Below are 16,427 nucleotides of genomic sequence, written 5' to 3' on the forward strand. Positions count from 1 at the left end.
TATGTGGTTAGATAGGCAAGTTGGTCAAGGCATAGTAGTTTGCTCACCTCTTTTTCTCTAGGGTTTGAATCCCTATCTCGTAGAATGACGAAAGATAACATGTGGTGGGTTAAGCCAATTAGCCACGACATGGTAGTGTACCCGCCCCTGACAACTCTAGTTCGAATCCCCCATATCATAAAAATATCAAAAATTGACATGTTTAGACCATTTGTCTAGGGCATTGTCGATGTAGCTCTTTGAAAAGTTCGAATCTTCCATATCCAAAGATGAGGGATGTTCTAGATTTAGCAATTGGATCACTCATTTTGGGCCTATGGAGAGGCCTTCTTGCGGGCTTAGGGCAACTCTAACCCTAAAAGCCTCTTGGGCTATAAGCAACTCAATTCCCTTTAGTGAACAGTAACTGTCTTTAGTGAACAATAAATGTCCTATTGCATTTTCACCCCTAAACTGAATAGCTCAGGCTATTGGTATTAAAATTTTAAAATATAAAATAAAAGATAATTTTATTTTTAAATTCAGATAATGATAAAAGATTGGTTGAAAGTATTGAAATGTAGTGTAAGGTGGAAGAGCATGACTAGATATTTATAGAAAAAAAAATTATAATTTTTTTTATTGTAGTTGATGCCACTATGATGTAAGCATGATGTCACACCACTCAGGCTCTGAGCCAGACGATTTGGGCCTAGTGTGGATGTCGGGCTCCCTTGGACCCCAATGGATTGCTTAGAGAGGAGAAGCAGATTTTGGAGAGAAGAAGATTTGGTTGCCTATCCCTTTGGTTGCCTATCCCCTAGGAGATTTGAATGGGCTAGAGTTGCACTTAGGTTGGATATATGGGCTACTTATCCCCCAATATTTGCAACAAAGCAACAAATATCCATGAACATGCTAATCCGGCTTCCCCTTTTCTTAAAAAGGTTGTTTTCCTTTCTTAAACTCCAAACAAAATAAACTTTTGGGTTACAAAACCAATTAATCTAACTTCTAATCTGAATTATGATATTCTGTCATGCCCAAAAGAAGATGGAGGAGTGACAATTATCGTATGTCGGTTTGTCGGAGATTCGGCTTTAGACCCGATAAGTAAGTTTTGTCAAGCTAATCACGCTCATAATTCCTCATGTGACATCCCAACTTTTCTCTGTTTTTTTTTTATGGGTTCGTTGAATGTTGTCACCTTGTACAATTGTCCTTGAATAATGCAGGCTTGTTGGCCAAAAGTAGAAGATGAACAGTTCAATAATTGATGTTAATTTGTTTTGTGCTCCTTCCTTTTCACTTTATAATTCCCACTAATACATGTCTCATGTCCCCCTCTTCATAATTAGTCATATGCTTTTTTCTCCTTGTCTCCTAATTGAATCTTTGATACTTTGATTATCTCCACTAAATTGAAAATCGCTTTAACGAGAGAAACTTACCTGTAGCGAGCATGTCACTGTGAAGGTATTCCAGACTAATAATGCACTTGGACGATAGTTGGAGTCGACGGCTCTCCTAGGGTTCCCTCATCTCGGAGGATCAATTTCGCCCTTGCAACATCATAGGCAAGTCATGTCAAAAGTTAAAACACTTGACAATGATTTTAGGTTTGGGAAACAGAAGAGCGATAAAATGACGTCCCGATGCAGAGAAGTACTGTTGAGTCCATTTTACTTTTAGGAAGACACATCAGTTGTGTAATTGTATACTTTTTCTACCGTAGTATTGCCATTTCGTTTAGAGCATGAACATGCAGGAAAAAACTACATGAATATTTCATTTACACATCAGAAAGTAAAACTGCATTTGACATTACATAAAAATCTCGAAGGGACTTCCTGTTAAGTTAACAAAATCGCTAACGATGCAAGGCTAGACTAAGCTGATGTTAGACTAAATTGACAGTGTAAATATACAAAGGTCTGCGACGACGAAAACCCGGTTAGGAGTGCTCATCCATGGACACATGAGCTGCCGCAATCAATATCCCGTTAGACATGTCTTCCCCGAAAGACTGGATGGTCTTTGAGTTTCCAGCCCCAGGCTGAGGCAGTGAGCAACTTCAGACGAAATGGATTCCTGCACATCCCCACTGCCAACCAAAGCTCGCCGACCCTACCATGAGAGAGACCAGAAATGGCAGACAACAATTCAATCATTCTGACCGGCGAGCACGATGGAATGGTGGAGTTCCCCACCATCTTTTCCCCAAACGAATTCCAGCCACCAGCCCTTGAATCCCTATCCATCATCTTGGAGAACAAAGATGTTCTACAAGGCCCACAGGCACCTGAATTATATAGATATAATATCTCATTGGCTCTCCCTTAACAAATGACTTCACATCTAAAATTTGAGAACCGGCAGACCAAAAACATCCCACATTGGTTATAATTATACTATCTGGACAAGCTAACCTCGGCCACTGGCTGATTCCGGATTGGATTACATCACAACCATGGAATTTCAGCCACCTGTCAGGACATAAAATGGTCACCGTCACTTCGGAAATCTGACAAGGGGCCCATCGGAGAACCAAATTCTCAAGGTCGTCGATCGTGCACATGCCTGCTAGAGTTGTCAACCTGACCCTGCTGTGGTCATTGATGCTGCCAAAGGTAATGTCACTCATCAATCCATTAGATTTGCATCCAGTAATGAACCAAAGCAGGCACTACGCGATAAGTTTACTGCAGAGGGGATAGCTACAACTCTATGAAAACCATGCCAAAGAGTCAAAGACCACAATAGTATCAAACGGTTACTGGTAAACCATAATTGTGGAATGATCTGATCCGTCCATCCCATCCTGCAGTAACAATAACCATACCCCATGCATGTGAACTGGATGTGTTCTGGCAAGAAGTTTTAAGAAACTTGTACTCGGATTTGTGCATAGTAGATTGCTTTGCCAGTGGGCTCGAAGTTGGAAGCTTCTCCTCTGGCCAAGTCGCAGATCCCTTGGGAATAGACTGAAGGAAAGAATCTTGGCTGAGAGAAAAACACGCAGGTGAGGAAAAAGGAAGTCTCTCCGGTAAATTCTCATCGACAGCCTGAAATTGCCTCTCATTTTCTACGGTCCCACATTTAAATCCAGACCAAGGTATTGCCACAGAAACATTCGTGGAAAAGCGCTCACAAGATCTTATCTTTTTTGCTTGAGAGAGAACTCGTTCTTCATGATTATTGCAGTTCCATACATATACACTAGAATCCTCATTAACCGAGACTATATGTTTCCCATCTGAAGTGATAGTAGCAGATGTCTGGTTTCCTGCATTTCGTTGTCCTGAAAGAGACGAGAGACAAGGTTTAGAAAAGAGACAACAACAACAACAACAACAACAACAAAGCCTTTTCCCACTAGAAAATCAGTGATATGCACAATGAACTGCCTCTAGAAAATCAGAGTGGTGGAAACCAATAAAAAAAGAAACAATTACAACTAAAAGTACCAAGTTATGCAACTACCAGCATACTTGCCGACCACAGATAGACCATGAAGAATTCTGACTTTTGAATCGGCACAAGTGACCATCACTTTGCTAGAGTCTTGTGGGAAAAACTGTATAAAATAACAAAAATTACTGAACTTCAGATCCCCTATTGAATAGGTAAAGTGATGTGTAAACAAAACAGAAAACAAAGCAGTCAGTAAGTAACTACCTGGAAGCCTGTAATCTTTCTGCACGGGGACTTCTTTTTACTTTGCAAGCATAATTGAGCATCCAATTGCAAATGATTATCTGTTCCAAGATACACATAACTACTTCATCAGTACAAACTCAAAATTGAAACGTCACATTAGTTATGATAAAATTAATAAACCAGCGTCATAAACTCAAAGTGAGCAGGGGCATCTACTCAGTTTCTAGGCAAAGGACGTGAATAAAACGGAGGAGGGTGAGGAATGCAGGTCTAGAGTGTCAAAGCATACCTGATATATTATAAAAGCGGCAACTGCCTGTCATTGAGCCAACAATTCCTCCCTGCACAAGAAATCAACGGTGTTTGAATAAGCATTACTTCATATGTGAGGATACATATACATTTCTACATAATTGAAGGGCAAGAAAATCACCAAACCTGCCCATCAGGGCGATAGCACACCGCAGTAACTATATCTCTTATATCACTCCAATCAACAACTTGGCAGCAAGAAATTCCCCAAATACGTACTTTGCCATCTATTGAACCACTGATGAAGTAATTCTCATCCACTGGATTAAATTGAACACTGGTCACTGCATTATCAATAATAAACGAAAAATGGTAAGAGGTCAATCCAATACATTATAAGATAAGAGACCAGGATCTTCCTGTATTATATAATCATAGACAATAGACAGAAGCTCACCATAATTACTATGGGAAAAGACTTTGAGGCAACTACCGCATCCCACTTGCCAAAGACGAACAGTTTTGTCAACCGAAGATGACAGAAGATACTGCATTCAGAACAAATTAAAACAAAACAAGTTAAACATTCTGCCATGTATCAGTAAATGATAAATATTTTCCAGATTACTAGAAACTTAACTGCAATAAAAATAATCACTTACATTACTCCTTGACCAAGAGAGATCCAAGATATCACCACCATGCCCGTGAAATTCATGCAACGGTTTCTCCAATATCCGGAAGACTTTTGGGGGGAAAATAACACAAGCTGAATCTGATGTTTTCCTAAGGCTACTTGATTTGCCTATTGTATCCTTTTCCGAAAATAGTGGATTTAGTTCAGAGAGATGATTCACTGTGAAGTAAATGCAGGATGGATCTATTTCCGGAATGTCATGTTCATTAGATCTCTCATCCTCCACCACTTGCCAGACACGCACAATCCCATCTTCACCAGCACTTGCCAAGTATTGTCCATCAGGACTGAATTTCATTGCCAAAATTGCGCCCTCATGTGCCTGGATATCTTGCCCCATGTAAAGTGCTGAAAGTTCCTTCAACCGCTTCCCGCACTGGCGAACCTTAACTCTTTGCGCCCTGAACCCCATGATTGCAGCATTGTCATCGTGTGCCAATTCATCACCCTCCCCTTGTCTATCAACAAGGCATGCGATGGACCGCAACCTACTCAACCACCCCTTCTTAGCTCTCTTCAGTATCCCAGCTCTATTGCTTGCCTCCTCCATTCGATTATCCGTCAATTGTAGAGACAATGAAGATGAAGAACAAGAATTGCGCTCGGACTCTTCGGTCACTTCTTGACCTTCTAGTACCTTCCCATCCAGCCTCACTTCATCTACATTACACTCCAATGGCTTCCCTAAATTCCCATCTCTACATGCAGAATCATCCTTCCAATCCAACTCAATTGAGGAATAAATGGAGTAGTCATTACGCCGACATGACACAAATGACCGACTTAAACAATACTCATCCTCAACACATGAGGTGGTTCTCAACACAGCCCCACTACTCTCTCTAACTCTCTCAACCTCCCCTGCTACATCACTTGCTATTTCCACTGAAGTCTCTCGATCCGTACTCAGTCCCATCCACTCCAGAAACTTAACCCGCCGCTCCTTCACACTTCCCGGGGTTCTATTCCACACATCATACGGACAACCAGCTGGAACCCAATTGGTGAAGGAAGAATTGGAATCAAATATCTCAACGGTTTCAGACCCTGCATCGGATGTTGATGCAATTTCCTCTTGTGCATCAAAAAATCCACAATCTTCTTCCTCTTCACTAAAGCTACCCATTATTCTTTGAGTTCAACCCATCAGATTCCCCATCAAGAAACCAGCATTATAACGCCAGGCAACGTGCCAAAATCCAATCCCCCTCCACACAAGCAACCCAATGGAGTAAGGGTAACTACACAAAATTCAAATATAAAAAACACAATTAACACAGAAACCAAGAGCAGTTCAACACAAAATACTTGTTAAATTAAACAAAAATGGTAATTAAAGCAATAAAACAAAAACCAAGAGATCCAACATGGATCCCAATCCACACCCATTGAACCTGGTCTTCCACTACAATATATAAAAAAATCACAATAAAATATGCACAAAAACCCCAAATAAAAAATAAAAACAACACAAATTATAAATAAAAAAAGAGCACTTTTGAGCACAGAGAAAACCCATTTGCAGAATTTGATGTTCATATGATTACAAATTTACAATCCAATAAACGAGCCAGAAAAAGGAAATTAGATACTGGATTAAGCAAAAGCGTGAAATTTGATTACATGGGTTTGGCTCTATGAGATTGGTATGCAACTGGGGAGGGCATAGATCGAAGCAACCATGTGTAAATTTTGGAGCTTTCGGTTACTCGCTCGCTCGCTCGCTCGCTCTCTCGAGGAAGCAATGAAGCACGCTCTCTGCACAAAAATGAGAAACAAAAAATAATAAGGAAATAAAGTATTTATTTTAGTAAATTAAAAAGAAAAAAAAAGGAAGAGAAATAGGCAGGGGCAAAACAGGAAAACGGACGATTATTCTTGATATTCACGATCGATGGCCCGAGAAGCGAGATTTCGAGAGTAGAAGGATGTGCTTCTGCCTTCTGCTTGTGTTTTGTGTTTATGTGTTTTGTGTTTATGTTTTTGCTTTCTCTCTCTCTCTAGACTCCGTTCTCTCTCTAGAAAATAAATGGTAATTTCACTTTTTTTCCCTTTTTTTTCACTCCAATCAAATTAAATGTGTCGATTACTTTTTTCTTTGTGTGTTAAATTGCCAAAAAGAGAACTAACAAACTTGGTATAAAAAATAATTATAACCAAAATAAGAGTGGAGCTTTTGCGATGCTTCTAGGCTTCTAGCTAGGGAGAGTAAAACAAAATGGATCAAGTATAAATAGTTTGTTTACGTAGGTGAATATATCAGTTGATCAAACCAGCGTGCTCGCAGCAGTATGTTACGTTATCAAAATTTCAACAATATTTTTTCCTGATTAAATCAAAATATAGCGTGCTCGCGACATTATATGTCTTGATTTGAATTTCTTTCGTGGTTAAGAATATAACGTCATGCTATCAAAACAGAAACAAATTTTTATTTCTTAATTAAACAAATGAAATATGAAACATGACATTTATCGTAGAAAAATAAATGCTCTCGCTATTAATATTACAATCATACACTAACACTACATGGCTCGAACACCAAGGTTAAAATAGTCCATCAAATCCCTTTATGGCAATGAAATATTTTTTTTTTAATTTATTAACATGCACAATTTTAAATTAAAGTTCATTAATAAATATTTGATATTGAAAAACATGCGCAACCAAACATTATTTTATGATTTGCAACCCTATGATCTTTTTATATGTTAAATTTTATGCTCTGAAATCTAAATACAAATGAATAAGTTTTTAATTTTAATTATTCAGATACGTGCATTTGTGATTGATTTTTCAACCGGACTTGTTGCCTTTTTTTTTCCGCAACTAAACATGACTCTTTTAAGCACGTCTTTTTATTTTCTATAGTTTAATTTAATCTTACAAAATATTTGCTGAATAATCAAACGACTCTCAACCCTTTTTATGAGCATTGATATTGATACGATTTTATGCAGAACTTTTGCCATTTATCGTGGAGGAACCAAATATTGTCACTTTCAACCCTCTTTACCCCGAAATATTTTGCTTTTGATTCTCTTTTATAAAATCAAAATGCGATTAGATTGACTTGATTTTAATGGGTTTTTTTGTTTGGGAAAGAGAAGGGGGGGGGGGGGAGGACGAGTGTTTCTTTTTTTTAGTAATTATATAATTGTAGCATATATATTAGGTGGGTGTGGTGGCATGAATTTGGTAGGTCACTTTCCACTCCAAGCGGTGGTCAATGCCAAAATTTGTTGACTTGGAATTCCAATTTAGAATAATTGGATGACTTTACTTTATTAAAAAAGCAAAATATATAAAAATGTGAAATATTAAATATCGAATGGGAAAAGTTGACCATCTAATGAAAGATTGCATGTTATGTTGTAGTTTTTAGTAAAATCATTCCCATATAGCCATATATAAAATTTTGGGTTAGGGTTTAGACCTAAATCGAGATTATATACTAATGCTAGATTTTTGTTTTGTTTTAAAATGCTAGTTGAAAGTCAAATCATGTTTAACAACAAAAGCATAGGAACAAATGTAAATCTAAATCTAAATTGTAAATTATACATATACTAAAACTCAATTCAAAATAAATTAACAGTAAAATGGCTAAAATGCCCTGGGTTTCTTTCCTATTCCCGCTCTCTCGCCTCGTTTTCCCTAATTGTTAGGTTAGATGGTCAAGTAATGAATAAGCTCTCTTTGTAAGAAACTGACTACAATACTTACAAGTATTTAACTACAACCATTATTTAACGTAATTTATGTGAATATAAATATTTAATACATGTAAGTGCAGTAACTAAATCTCTGTTTGTAATGAAATCCGTCAATAAAAATTAGAGTAGAGGATACCACTTTGTCAAAAGAAAAAACAATCAAGCTTTCCCACAGAGCCATATATAATTTAGTGGCAGATCAATGTCACACAACATTGATATTTGTTACCCACCCATTTGCCTAACTCAAATTTACTTTATCTTTTAGTCTATATTTCAAGGTGAAATTACCATTTCACCATAGCAGGGCATGGGCAATGCTTATGATGCCTCCAGCCATATAGCCAAACCGGCCCAGACTGACAGTTCAAACTGGGATATCCTGGAGGATGTCACCTGTGAGAATAGGGCATGGGTTATGCATGGGTTCCATGCAATGCGTCCAACGAATTCAATGATTCTGTCTCTGCGGATTTTCATCGATTTCATGTGATTACAATAGTAATTATTCGGATTTAATTACAGAGTAGGATTATCTCGTCTCCAAATTCTTTTCTTTTACTGTAACTTCCTATTTGAACGGTCACGATGAATCTACGTCAACATCTTCTATCGACTTCTTTATAAATAGAAAAAAAAGACAAATAGACAAGTGAGAGAGAGGAGGGAGAGAAGGGGAGACGATTTGGAGATGAGAGAATTCTCCGATAATTACTGTATAAAAAAATTAAATGAAAACATGTACATTTAGGAAAATGATTTATTCTTTATTGCATGCACGTTCTGAGATTATGTAAATTGGTTCCAATTGATTACTGCAGATTTGCAGTGTACAGCATGATCATTTAAAAAGGAAAAAGAAATAGGATTAGTACTAATTAGGTGGCTTTGCATTAGGTTTATGTCACCATTAAGGCCATACAAACTCTTAAAAGTCCAAAAAGTAAAAGTCGGTTTGTTTCCGCTAAACCGGGCAGTTTACTTAAAAAACGATTTCATGTGTTTCAGTTTCTGGCTAAACAAACCCTGGTAGTAGTCGGCAGGTAGCTCAGCCTTTTGATTTCTTTCTTAAACTCCTTGATCATATCCTAATTAATGTGCAAGAGAAGAGGTTTGTTTTATAAATTAACCTGCAAAGTAAACGAGTAGAATTAACGGATTGAGATTCATTCTGGTTCTCTATATTCGGAGCGGCGAGTAGAAAAATTCAAATCATTTATTTTCAATTTTATTGGCCTACTTCACAAATATAAACAAACTTGAATGACATGAATCTCTTTTTCTCTCTCTTGAACAGTTCAAATCTCTCTATCAGCGAGCTCCAGATAAATAGATACAAAGGGGACTAAATTAGTTGTTCTTAATCATATGTAACCATTAAAAAATAAAGAATACTGTCTTGACTAGTTATAAATTAACAAAACCTAAGGTCTCAATTTCAATTTTTTCGAAAGACGAATTTGAATTAAATTATTATGACTACTTAATTGTGAAATTGACACTTCCTCACTTTTTAGAATAGATAAAATCGAATGTATTAAAAAAATATATATAAATGTTCATTCTTTTCTTTGATGGTGATTTGTAAAAGTCACACTAGACACTCTTGTTTTTATGCATAATAAAGTGAAACATTTACACTTATGATTTACCTTTAGCTTCCACGACTTTAATTGGTGCCAATTGAGCAACATCCCCTTTCATCTTTTTGGATTAAAGTTTAGGGTATAAAATTACCATTATATCATACTGGTGATTTGTATAGGGAAATAATTTTCACACACCATTTTTAATGTCTTACACACTCATCATTCTTTTTATTTATTAAATTAAATAAATAAAACGAAATTTACGATCGTGATTAAACAAAGATATGTGAGAGGCTAAATACGACATGTGTTTGCATATATATATACACACACACACACACATCTTATCAACATTGATCATGCAATTGGGGACTTGTTAATTATATAGTTTAATCTTTCTTGATGCGAGGATCAAGAAAAGGGTACTTAAACGTTCATGAATTAGAGTTGATCATACCAAGCAATATGCATCATGCATGAGCAAATATTTGCCTCGACATGACGCTATATATAATGGAAAGGGCTCCGGATCCCTTTCACCAAATTCATCCAATCAATCAATTCAGACCCTTAAAATTTGATTTAACGGCTATAAACAGGGGACCCTTTAAAAACTATAATAATTTTAACCTCTGAATCAAATTTCAAGCTCCTGAATTAGATGATTTGGTGAATTTAGTAGAAAGGATTCATTTCCATATATAATATGTATTATCCTAAACTATGATTGAGAATAAGCATAAATTCATCAAATTAAAGTGTTTAATTTATATTCCAAAACATTCCTCCTCGCATATATGCAGGGCATATGCATACGGCAAATTTGCTGTTCATGCCTTGGTATGTGACAGTATGCGTCTGCCATCACATGCATGGAACCAAACAAAATGCCACGTGGCATGCAATGCACGTATCAAAAGTTGGTGCACCAACAAATAATACGACAATCGAAATACTTAGGGTTTCATCAATGGGTAGCCAACATTACAACTCCAATTGGTTAGCTAGCCTGCAATTTTATGAGTTGTAACATGTAAACTTGTAAATGCAAGAGCCATAGAAGAGGTACATTACTTGAACGTAGCCGATCGATACACTCTACTCTTTGGGGAGCAGGATACATATATAGCATAGTACTATCGTAGTGTTCGTACACTGACCAAGTATGGACCACGTTATCAATAGTTTCATGTTTTTGCCCTTGTTTGGCTCTATATAATGTAGTAGGATTCTCTACTCTCTTATTCTCATCCGCTTCTATCATTTCCTCTCACGCATTGTTTTTTGTCTTATTATCTTTATAAAAAAATCGATATAAAATGTTGACATGACTTAACCATGATCGTTCAAATAGAAGGAGATGAAAGGGTAGAGAGATTAGGAGGGTAGAGAATCATACTCCATATAATGGGTGTTATATAAATGATACATGGTTAGAAAAATTCGAGTCTTTTATCAACCTTGTATCTAAATAGTGAAGCGGAATCCCTCTTATTAAGAATGAACTTGTATGTATAATATATATTTTAAATTTGATACATGCATGGTATTGGGGTCTGCCTGTTTGCTTAAGCAGCAAATTAATCCTTAATTTCCATCGAGAAAGATCCCCATGGCCACCAAGATTTAATTCTCGTATTTTAGTCCATGGGTTTGCATGGCTGTTTGTTCTTGTGATTCTCTTAACGGTTGACCCATACCTTGATTTTTTTTATTATTATTTTGGTAAACTGTTTAATTAAAACTTTCGCATTGCATGCATGGATCAATATTTGGAGGGAACTTGTCAATCTCTCCGGCTGGGTGCGTGTACGTACTTAACGATAGAATTTTCAATGTGCTGATAACACAGTTTGGTACACGAAGTGTAAAAATACACTTAATTAAAAACTTGAGAATTTTTGTTCTCACTTTATTGTAAATCTCGATATATTGATCGTGTTTCTGACACACTAAAACCTTTTGTACTTATCATTGGAAAGGCCTCCTCTTTCCTCTCTTCTAGCTAGCTAGCTAGCCTAGCTTGCCACATGCATGGTGCCTTGTATTACTCCAGGAATTGGCTGCCGACATTGATCTAAATATAATATAATTGTGTATTTGGTTTGTTGGTAGAGAAAATTATGTATGTAATAATTATCTCTACAAGTGTACATGTATAGTTTTATGTTTCTTTTCTCCTTGCATCGATGCGTCCGGGCCGACAATTGATAAACTAACCTTTAAGTAATGGCTTCATACTACGTACAATCACCATTTAAATTATAGATGAGGGGTTGTGTATGTTAGCCATAACGATGTATTTTTTTAATACTCAAGTTCGAATTAGTCTTTTTATAAATTTGAAGAATAATGTGTGTAAAATGGTATAGTGATGTGCAGACTTAGTTTTAGCTCAATTAGTTAGAATAGTGTGCTTCGTCATTTGAGTTTGAATCTTTATCCTTATAATTTAAATAAAATTAGTATTATCATATCATTTGTTTTTAAAAATGGTATAATAAGATAAATTAAGATCAATTAAAGGTTTAGTTTTTCCTCTAATGTAATAAAATAAAGAAGCGCTAATGTGGGAACTTAAAGTATTGTGACTAATAGACGCCACGTGTATAACTTATCAAATATGACTACTTCGACTTTGACGAAATGCACATTTCGTTTAGTCAAATCCTAACGAGCTGAAGGACCACATTCTCTACGAAGGCCTTAGAAGCACACAACCAATAACTCTCTCCACACTCTTATTACTTCCTACAATGTTTTTGAATTAGGCATCGAAGACCTTTGGCTAACCCCACACCGGTGTTGGTCTAACTCCGTTTATCTCTTTTCTTTTCTATGTAAATTTTCGTCAATTCAATTTGAGGCAGAAATTTGCTCCCAAAGTTAAAATTATGCATTTTATCTACAAACTTAAGTTTCTATTGATTAATCTACCTAGATATAGAGAGATACGTCAACAATCCACTACTAAATACATCAATTTTATCTTCAACTAACCACATGCTCAACTTAATAAGTGTGATATTTTATCACAAAAGCTCGTATAATAAGGTTATAAATTAGGGGTTTTTTTTTTTTTTTTTTTTGGGACATGGATCCTCTTCTGATCCAATGGTCCTAATCCACCAAGTCCAATCATCCGGGCCATTGAAATTTATTTAAACGGCTAAAGTTATTATAACTTTTAAAGTGGACTTCTGTTTGTAGCCGTTTGATTAAATTTCAACGGCCCGGATAATTGGACTTGGTGGATTAGGACCACTGGATCCAGAGATGATCCATGTCCTTTTACTTTTTACTATCAAGGTTAATGCTTCATGCATCATGGATGACCTACACATGCACTAACAAAGGCAGATGCATGGATTACAACTGAACGTGATGAAAAAAGGTTGGCATTGGTACAATGTTAGATCAAACAGTTGACTTTTGATATAAAGACACAAAAAATCTAACAATATCCATATCGAGAGAAGTATCTCGTAAAACCCTACTAATCTATGATTAAACACTTTTAGCACGAGATGCAAATTAGAGATGCACGAACCAAATTATAAGCCTTTCAAATCTTATGACTCTTATCTTTCAAGAAATGAGAAAAAAGCACGGGAAAAGTGAAGTGAAAACTACACGTCCTGCAACAAGTCACAAGTGGGATATTGTAAGATTATGATGATAAGGTATTTGATATGTTTGGGGTTGGGGTGATGACCCTGACCAGCTTGTCATATAGTTCCATGGCTATTGGTCCTTCCTTAGATACATTTGAGTAGCTAAAACTTGAGAGTTCCGAGGTGTGGCAACAAGTTGTGCTCAGGTTTAATTCGTAAATCAAATTTGATCAACTCGCAAAACGAGAGAAAATTTGTTAGTGTTAGATATGTATTTTTTGTAAAACAATTTTCTACAATACTTAGGGCTGGTTTGGTATTGCTGTGTTTTGAAAAAAAAAACTGTTTTTGCTGTGCTGTAAGAATAAGCAACTGTGAAATAAAGCAGCAGAGTGTTTGGTAAACATTTTTTGTAAAAGTGCTTTTGAAAAAAAAAAGCAGTATTATAGTGCTTGGTAAACTTTTATGTAAAACAAATGTGAAAAAAAACCGGTTTTTCAAAGCTGGGTTTTGCAGCTTTGTGTTTTTGACTCTTTTTTACCCAAAACTGTGGGAAAAAAAAACTGAAGCTGAATGTTTACTAAACACAAAAAAGCTCCCAACTTTTTTTGATACTCACTTTTTTCAGAATCACCTCAGTACCAAACCAGACCTTAAATTTACGAAGATAACTCAAATTCGGATATGAGAGAGAGAGAGATAGAGAGAGAGAGAGAGAGAGAGAGAGAGAGAGAGAGATATAGCAATTTAGTATTATTATCGAAAGGTTACGAGTTCGATATTATTATAATAAATTAAGAAATTGAGAATTTTGAATTTGAGACGCATGAGAACACTCTGCCCACTAAGATATTAGACCACATGTGTACTAGTCGTTTACACATCCTGTGTTATGCTTAAGAACTTTTTGAATCGAGTAGTGTCCCAAGTTGTAACCCTTATCTTTGTAGATAGAAGAAGAAGCATGTCGTGGCCTGTGGTGTAGATTAAGTGTTAGACAGTTTCCACCAAACAGGCTGATTGGATTGTACGATTGGGTCCATTTCTTTGCAATGTTGTATTGTATTGTTAATTTAGTAGAATGGATACCCCACTGCCCATTTTGTCTTTAGGCAATGAAATTCTCAATGGAATTGATGTCTTATCGTAAAATCGATTGACACTAACAATACCTTAACTCTTTATAAGCACGCGTAATGTTTCTTGATTTTCAATTCGAGGTTTATACTCTCAACTTTCATATCGTTAGTAAAGTAATCCAATTATAGGCTTACTTGAAAATGCTTCTATAAACATTAGAAGCACTTCTCAAAATTTAAAAACCGTTTTTGAAAATTTCGACATGAATAATTTAAAGTGTTTCTATATTAGAAAACTATTTTTTTAGTGCTTTATGAAAAAAAATATGTAATAAATTACTTTCTAGTTTTTTTTTTAAGAAAGCAGAAATTTTTGTTAATTAATATTTTGAAGTATAAAAGGTTTAAACCCTTTATTTTAGACGAACGTTTTAATGGCGTTATCATAATGGACTATTGCTCTATAATATGATGCGTTCAGGGACCAATACTCACTGAATTTTCTAAACTCGTACATAATACCGTTGTAACTTCCATCTAATACAAAAGGGTTTAAATAGGTAAATACGAGGTACAAGATTTAACAGAGTTACCCAAAATGAAACTTCGTCCACACCAGTCCAAGTTTATGGACCAAAACGACATTTATTCAATTAATCAAGCCTTCATTGGGATTGGAGATCTGATGAAAAATCTGTGGTAACAGATACACTACCTGTTGGCTGTAGCTTCCAAGCACCAAGTACAAGTACACAAAATCCAGTTCATATTTTCTGAAACAGGACCACAGTTACATGCAGTGACACTAATTATTTGGGTAGCAAGAAATTAGTGTGGTTGGTGGGACCACAATGTGGGGGAGCGTCTGATCAAGATCTGACGGCTACAGATGCTTTTGCCAGTTGATCAGCTACTACTGCGGTTTGCTAGCTCCTGGTTTTGGACCACTCTGAGCTTAGCTATGGCTACAACTGTTTTTTACTGGACACATAAAGACTAAAGTGGTCCTGAACTTGATGATAATTTACAAGTACGCCAGATGAGTCATCGTGCTGGATATTTGAACTAATTTAGATCTTGAATTTCTTCACTCTCAAACTCAACCACCGTAATCATTTGAGTACATTGGTGGTGCCAAAGCCATTTCAACTTTTCAGATCTTGTTCGAATGGACCGTTATATGACGAAATAACATCACTCGATCTTTTTTAGCATACAATAATGTACGACTTATAATGTATAACAACGATATAATTTAGCTTGATAATGACATGTCAAGAAACTCTTATTGAAGAACTTTTTTAGGCATTTCATCGATCACGGATTCACATTACCTCTCATTTTAAATAAGGCTTAAATATTAGCGTTGAACAAATGTATCATAATTCAAGCTTATTGAAATATATTACAAGTTATTGAGGTTTTCCGATTACAATGACCTTAGTGTGATCTCGCCACTTTATGTATCATTCTATATCTTAGGAGATAAAACTCAAATGGTTGCATTGCACGAAATTTTTTTATTAGCCAAGTTTTTGTAAATGTGTTTTCGAAATTCATATTATAGAAAAAGTTTCGCTAATCTACAAACGCATTTCATTCCTTGCAAGCAAGCATTTATTATCAGATAAAAACCTAGCGAATTGATCTATATCCAGAGATGCACATTGATGGAATCTTCACAAAATAAAGAAAAGAAGGAAAAAAAATCCAAATGTTGGTAAAAACATTTATTATCAGATCAAAACCTCACGAATTGATCTATATCCAGAGATGCACATTGATGGAATCTTCACAAAATAAAGAAAAGAAGGAAAAAAAATCCAAATGTCGGTAAAAAA

General features: G+C 35.8%; 1 protein-coding gene across 2 annotated transcripts; it reads right to left on the bottom strand.

Moving 5' to 3' along the window:
• Window positions 1–1,684: 1,684 nt before the first annotated feature.
• Window positions 1,685–6,600, bottom strand: LOC103439905 (uncharacterized). Of its 2 annotated transcripts, XR_011582943.1 has the most exons (10): window positions 6,459–6,600; window positions 6,212–6,346; window positions 4,554–5,829; window positions 4,349–4,439; window positions 4,078–4,235; window positions 3,929–3,980; window positions 3,658–3,737; window positions 3,463–3,556; window positions 2,409–3,280; window positions 1,685–2,281 (listed from the first exon to the last, which is right to left on the bottom strand). XR_011582943.1 is itself a non-coding variant. In XM_008378547.4 (9 exons), exons 3-9 carry the CDS (start codon window positions 5,712–5,714, stop codon window positions 2,745–2,747), a joined length of 2,172 nt encoding a protein of 723 aa, XP_008376769.1. In that variant the 5' UTR covers window positions 5,715–5,829; window positions 6,212–6,346; window positions 6,459–6,600; the 3' UTR covers window positions 1,685–2,744. The 2 variants fall into 2 exon arrangements, 1 of the variants encoding a protein (XP_008376769.1); XM_008378547.4 differs by having other exon boundaries at window positions 1,685–3,280.
• Window positions 6,601–16,427: the final 9,827 nt, after the last annotated feature.

This window comes from Malus domestica, chromosome 07 (genome assembly GCF_042453785.1).
Source record: "Malus domestica chromosome 07, GDT2T_hap1".
NCBI classification, from domain to species: Eukaryota; Viridiplantae; Streptophyta; class Magnoliopsida; order Rosales; family Rosaceae; genus Malus; species Malus domestica.